This window comes from Coptis chinensis, chromosome 6 (assembly GCF_015680905.1).
Source record: "Coptis chinensis isolate HL-2020 chromosome 6, ASM1568090v1, whole genome shotgun sequence".
In the NCBI taxonomy this organism is placed as follows: Eukaryota; Viridiplantae; Streptophyta; class Magnoliopsida; order Ranunculales; family Ranunculaceae; genus Coptis; species Coptis chinensis.
The window spans coordinates 49,510,062-49,516,953 of NC_141461.1; the positions used below are offsets into that span (position 1 = coordinate 49,510,062).

The 6,892-nt window shown below is 35.3% G+C and overlaps 1 protein-coding gene across 1 annotated transcript; it reads left to right on the plus strand.

Moving 5' to 3' along the window:
* The first annotated feature begins 3,380 nt into the window (after positions 1 to 3,380).
* LOC147493396 (uncharacterized) lies at positions 3,381 to 5,594 on the plus strand. The gene is made up of 4 exons (XM_086567847.1): positions 3,381 to 3,486; positions 3,607 to 3,997; positions 4,286 to 4,726; positions 5,117 to 5,594. The coding sequence occupies exons 1-4, from the start codon at positions 3,381 to 3,383 to the stop codon at positions 5,592 to 5,594; spliced, it is 1,416 nt and encodes a 471-aa protein (XP_086423973.1).
* The last annotated feature ends 1,298 nt before the right edge of the window (positions 5,595 to 6,892 follow it).

The following is a 6,892-nucleotide window of genomic DNA, read 5'->3' on the forward strand; positions in this document are numbered from 1 at the left end:
GGTTGCTTCTTTTTTGGTTAAGTAGATAATGTGATCTTTTGATAAACTATTTAGCGTCTGTTTAATTGTTTTTAGATGTAGAATTTCGTTTTTTGTGTTTGCTTTATGTGTCAGTGTCATGCCATTATTTTAACACTTGATTAAACCTTACAACCTTAATGTTTTCTTTGTTAAACCAGATCACCTCTTAGGGTGACCAACACAGGTGCCCATTATCGCCACAATAAATTGTCCATATTAACAAGGAGAGTCTTAAATTGTAACCCGTCTGCCGGTGTTCCCCACCTTCCAATATAAGTCATATCAATTCCTACCTTGATAGCCTCATATATATATATATATATATATATATATATATACACACACACACACTAACATAACTATGTTGGAATTTTGTTTTTCACGTTTTTGTAAATAGAACTATGTTAGATTTTTGTTTTATTTGTATTCTATAGTTATTATTGCTTCTTGCTTCAAGGAGGATTCATTAAGTCAGGTTGGATTATTCCGTTCAGTAGCAATGGTGTATGTCTATTTAACAAATAATGGATTTGTGCTCTAAAGACTGCCAACTCCAGTAAACTCCATAAACTCACGTGTTACAGTCACATACATTTACAACCTTTGTATTATGTTTTGGGTTAAGAATCAACTCAATCTATTCTCGAGGAGTTTAGATAAAGGAACTAATGTATATCTTGCCTTATAGGACTTGCTGGGAGGAAGAGTTGCAGAGCATACTCTTTTGGATGAGTTAGATTTTTGTTTTGTTTTGCGCTTTGCAAGCCATTTACAAGCTCATTTTTTGGCTCTCTCATAGTGAACTATTGTAGTATGGATGAACTTTGATGCTAGACACTAAAGTTGACCTAAGTATGGATAACATTGAAATTCCTCAACTGGAGGAATGGATTGCTCATTTTCGATCTAGGTTTTCATAAGGTTTACCTTGATGATATTATTGACAAAAGAAAAATATGGCTTGCTGTGCTCGAATCACTATGATTGTGGAAGCAGCAACTTAAGTGTTTAGGCTACAAAGCCAACAAACCTTCAACATGGATTGCATTGCAGGCAACAGAGTAGTAATAGAAGAACGTGCAAATGGAGTGGTGAAGACTTTTGGAAATATAAGTACTTTTGTGGATTGGAGGCTTATGCTTACATTTCTTTCTTTCTTTTGCACATTTTATACTTGCTACTACAAAGTTGGCAATTAAAAGGTGCCAAAATTCTATGTATGTGGACTAGGAGCAAGCGAGTGGTAATGTTACTATAACTTATTAGCGGAAATTCAACTGATCAAAAAAATAAAAATGATGATGATGATCGACCACATTAGTGCTTACAACTTCAAATTTGTGTGCATTACAGATAAAACAATGAATGTAGCAATTCAACTTTTGCAAATCACCAACATCCGCGCCAAAATGAGGTTGTTGATTCTAATTCAAACTATAGAATACAAAATGTAATTCAATTCGGTAAATTTTGTAGGAGCCATAGTACATCACTAATTTATTTCATTTTGCCTCATGTTTTGCACTTCTATTTTTCCAATGATTGCACCCTTGGTACTTCAGGTAATCAAACAGTCTTAAAATAAAACCAGAATGCCTGTGTGGTTTTGGCCAACCAAACCGGTGTGACTCTTCTAACAATTCACAATGCATTGAGAGCATAGTTAAGTACTCTATGAAATTTAGAAGATTAGAAAGACAATAATAAAAGGTCATGTCGACAATTTCTGGTTTGATATACAATAATAATTGACATTAATTTTATCACCTTTATATTATTCATAAAAAAAAAAAGATTAAATGTGAACAACTATCCATTGGCGAGAGTACAGTGGATGAAATTCCGTTTAATTCATAACTTCAAATTGGGTTTTATAAATAAAGCTTGATCTACACTATTTCAAAAAATGTATTCATTACCACATATATATTGGCATCCACAAATTAAACAACAGCAGAGAAGTATGTCATCCAACGTATAGTACCACTTCAAAATAAAATGTTTACAAATTCTCACATAGGCTACACATTTGAAAATACTAGGGTGTACTAAGATTAACGTCATAAACAACTTAATAATAAGCACCTCATAACAAATTGTGTCATAGGCACGATAATACCTAGTATATAATAATAGAGCTAGCGTTTACATTTATTTCTCAAAAATGTTGCATTTAATAGATATCATAACATATCCTATCATTTAACAAAACAACAATTACAACATATCACATAATGTCACCATTGCTCTAAACATACTGCATAACGTTTTTATAGCATTTCAGGAATGTCATGTCACACCGAAATCATACGTACACTTTGATTCACATTGCAAAGATTTCTAATTAATCCATCCAAACACCATTTAAACATCAAACACGTCTTAACAATAAATAAATTTTCCAATACAACATTTCTAATTTGTTACATATATCACATGCTAATACAATTAATAAATAATTATACTAATACGAAACCAACACTTAATACATATATTGTAATTCATCTGAAAATCATTTATTCATGTCACCATTCAAACAAAACAACCAACAAAAATTGTCTGTTAAAACTCCTAACACATACAACTTAAAAATAACGGCTAATCACTATGCATGCATTTCTTTTTCTTTCTTTTTCATTATACAACGTTAGTATACTATGTACTAATTAAATTCATGCAAATAAATGTAAAACGATATTGATATCTATCATTTCATAACTACTATACATACACTAGTATTTAGCATTCCAAGTACCAATTCATTTCATAAATATCAATCCGCTATATTCATATTTTATTTTAATTAATTGAACACTATAGAAAGACAACAACCAAAATAATTAGAATAGTTATTTATAAACTAGGTCTAATCCAGAGTTTTTACCACTTATAGTATCTTTCTGTTCAAGCAACTTGTGGAGAAGAGGTTGCAACTAGACTCTCGAGTGAACGGTTGTAATCTTTATCAAAGCATGTTGCTTGCTCACTAATACTCCTCGCAGAGATAGGCTATACTTGAAATCTTCTCTCTTCTTTTAGCAAAGTTAAGGTTTTTTTCATCTATAACTTGTCCTCGTTAGGTAAGGAATGAGCTAACGATAATTGTGTAACTGTTTGTCTTTTACAAGGTTTGATATTCACTTTTGGTAAAATCCTCCACTGGTTATAGTGATAGTTCATTAGTAGTATTAACCTTGGTTGCTCTATCTCTTTTTGTTTCCATGGCTGCGGTTCCTCTGGGGTTTGGTTCTGGAAGACACCAAAGATGTGGTGTGGAGGCTTCAAGATAGGGGGAAAGTAGAAATAATGATTCACCAAGTTCAAATAAGGATTCTTGTGTGAACATAGCAAAAGGAAGGATGAAACAAACAGTTGATGTTTCTACTTTACCCATGCCGACTAGAAAGGATAATAAACCAGCTATGAAAATTTCTCGTGAATCCGTGGAAAAGGGAATAGAAGCTTGTAAGTTTGCCTTGATAGCTCGGATGGATGTTACCACTCTTAACATTGGCACCATCAGAAAGGCAGTCGACAGTGAATGGGCGCTTACATGACCATTAAAACTGTCACCTTTGGGGAAAGGTTATGTTGTGTTCAGGTTTGATAATGAAATAGATTTCAACAAAATTTTCTTTGGAGGTCCTTGGCATCTTCAAGAACAATTGATGAGATTTTTCCGATGGACTCCTAACTTTAATATTGACACTCATAGACAAACTTCTGGCTATGTGTGGGTCAAGTTTCCTGGACTTCCATTTGAATATTGGGAAGTGGATATTCTGATGAGCTTGGGCAGAGGTTTTGGTTGCCCAATAAGAGTTGACATGAATTTAGTGGAACGTATGAATGGGTATTATGCGAGTGTTTTGGTAGATATTGATCTATCAAAACCTATACCGGATCAGATATTTGTTGAAGTGCCTGAGTTAGGTGTTGAATTTTGGCAGAAAGTTCAACTTGGAACTTTACCCAAGTTTTGTAATCCCTGCAAAATAGTAGAGCATCTAGTTGCAGAATGTAGAAGAGTGAATAGAGGTGATAATTCGGAAACTCAAAAGGGGGTACAACAAACTTCGCAGAGGCTGGATAAAGGAAAGGAACCAGTAGTACCATAAACACAAGGTACACAAGGCAACAATGTTAGGATGTCTAAGAGTTAGAAGAGGAGAAATAAGAGGAGAAATCAAGCAGTAGAATGGAGGCAGATAAACTCTGAGGCAACTGAACATATTGGTACTAGTCTGTCTTAAGTGCGAGGCAGGAACAGTCAAACTGAAAGGAATGGAAGTACGGAGCCAACAGAAAATGTGGTACTTGAAGGCCAATTTGACATAAATGTAGAAGCCCAACAAGATGCACAAAGTAATGGATGTCAGGCTAGTAATTGTACTAGTATTGTGGAATGGCATGAAGCTCGAGTGAATACTGAGTTTGCAGTACAACAAGCTCTTGTTATACATGAAAAAGAGTTAAACTCAAACTTAATGCATATGATGGAAGAGGAATTGTTACAGGCATTTAATATGGAAGCAAGTAGGTTTCACCTGCTGGCTGACATTAATGATACTGATGAGATTCTAAATGATGAGGTTCCTGATGATGCAATGGAATACTTTCATGACCAAATAATAGAACCTATCAGTGAGATAACACAAAGCACCCCAATTGTTGCGAAAGCTAGTGGGGGTGGTGAGAAGGTCAGGTAGAGTGTGCGGTGAGAATTCGATCCATGAATCTACACCCAAGGCTCAGAGTAAAGGTAAGAAAGGAAGGGGTAGACCTAAAATATCCAAGAACAAAATCATAGATGATGACATCCATGTGCTTTTGGAATGTTAGAGGTACTAATGACATAGAGAAGGCGAAGGAGATTAATAGTGTCAGAGTAAATAAGAAGCTGAGTGTTTTTTGTTTATTGGAAACAAAAGTGCGACAAGAGAAGTATGATCTTATTAGAAATATTTGTTGTCCACTCTGGGCTCACACAAATAATTATAACGAGGATCCAGCAGGTAGAATATGGGTGTGATGGGATCCTTTCAAGATAGACATTTTGAAGTTGCAAGAATATGATCAATTCATACATTGTCAGGTTAGATTCAAGCCAACCAATGACTGTGGTGTATGCAAGAAATTCAAAGAATCTCAGGCTTCGGCTATGGAGGGATATTATTACTATACACAGTACAATCACTATGCCTTGGACTGTTGTTGGAGATTTCAATAACATTTCTAAAGCTAAAGAAAGAGTAGGGGGAAGTCTGATGCATCCTAGAGAAGCTGTGGAGTTTGTTGATTGTATCCAAAGAGCAGCTTTGTCGGACCAGAGCTTTAATGGGTTTTTCTATACTTGGAACAACAAAGTGATAGGAAAAGGAAGGATTATTACCAAAATTGATAGATTTTTGGTTAACAGTCTCTGGAAGGATATCTACCCCAATTCAAGGGTGGAATTTTTGCCTCATGGAATTTCAGATCACTCACCAGTGTTGCTTTTCTGGTATGATTATGACAGTAAAGCATTGCCATTTAGATTCAAGAATCATTGGGTGGAGCACAAGGAATTCTAGAACATGTTGCTGGAAGTATGGGCAACTCAATTATATACCAATCCTATGTACATACTGATACAAAAGCTTAAACTCTTGAAGGACAGAATCAAGACATGGGCTAGAAGTAATTTTTCTGATATTCATACAAGAGTGGAGCAAGCAAGGGAATTCCTATACGATTTGCAAAGGCAATTGCAAAACAAACCATGGGATTTATTCTTAGGGAAAAATGAAAAAATTGCGCTAGAGAAATACAGTGAGTTAGCAAGAATAGAGGCTGCAGAGATTAAGACTAAATATGATGAGTCCTGGTCAAGGGAAGGAAATAAGTGTATGACATTTTTCTTCAAAGGTCTGGAGGAAAAAAAGGCCAAGAGTGGCATTTGGTGTTTGCAGAACTCTAATGGTGGTACTGTGACTGGTCTAAAGCCTTTGTGGAATATTATGGTGTGATCCTTGGGTCTGAAGCAGAAGAGATAAGTGGAGTAGACTTCTTCAACAACTTAAAAGTCAAGTCAGTGTTGTCACCGATCATGCAAGCAAAGTTGGGAAGTGATATCTCTCCGGAAGAAGTTAAAGAAGATTTATTTGGCATGTATGAGAAGGCAACTCCGGGACCAGATAGATTCACTCCTTTCTTTTTCACGAGCTGCTAGGTTATTGTTGGGAACAATTTTACCTATGCCATACTCAATGCTTTAAATTTTTTTAAATTTCCAAGAGGTCATAATGCCATGTTCATATGTCTTATTCCTAAGGTTCACAACCCCACAAAGGTTGAAGACTTTAAACCTATTGCTCTATGTAATATTGTGTATAAATGCATATCTAAAATCATAGCAAATATGATTAAGATGGTGATCAATGATATTGTACACTCTAACCAGTCGGCGTTCATTCCTGACAGATCTATACAGGATAATATCCTTCTGTCTCATGAACTTCAAAGAGGCTATGACAGGAAGTATGTTACACCCAGATGTTCTATAAAGCTGGACATAAGGAAAGCTTATGACACTGTGAGTTGGGAGGCTATCTTAGCGATGATCAGAGTTTTCAAATTTCCTGACTCTATGGTTAAATGGATAGAGATGTGCATTGCGACTCCTTCATACTCTATCTTTATCAATGGATCTCCTGAAGGATTCTTTGCTGGTAAAAAGGGCATTCGTCAAGGTGACCCTTTATCACCTTATCTATTTGTGATGCTTATGGAAATCCTGAATGGTATTCTCATGCAGCGTATCAACAACAAAGACATCTTATTCCATTCCAAATGTAGCAAGGTGAAATTGTCACATCTAGCATTTGCAAAT

What these genes read in the sequence shown, in the direction of transcription:
- LOC147493396 (XM_086567847.1), top strand. Translation starts at nt 3,381, where the DNA reads ATGAAACAAACAGTTGATGTTTCTACTTTACCCATGCCGACTAGAAAG. An exon ending in CAACTTGGAACTTTACCCAA is followed by an intron (nt 3,998 to 4,285) that starts GTTTTGTAATCC and finishes AGTGCGAGGCAG; the next exon opens with GAACAGTCAAACTGAAAGGA. An exon ending in GGGGGTGGTGAGAAGGTCAG is followed by an intron (nt 4,727 to 5,116) that starts GTAGAGTGTGCG and finishes ATACATTGTCAG; the next exon opens with GTTAGATTCAAGCCAACCAA.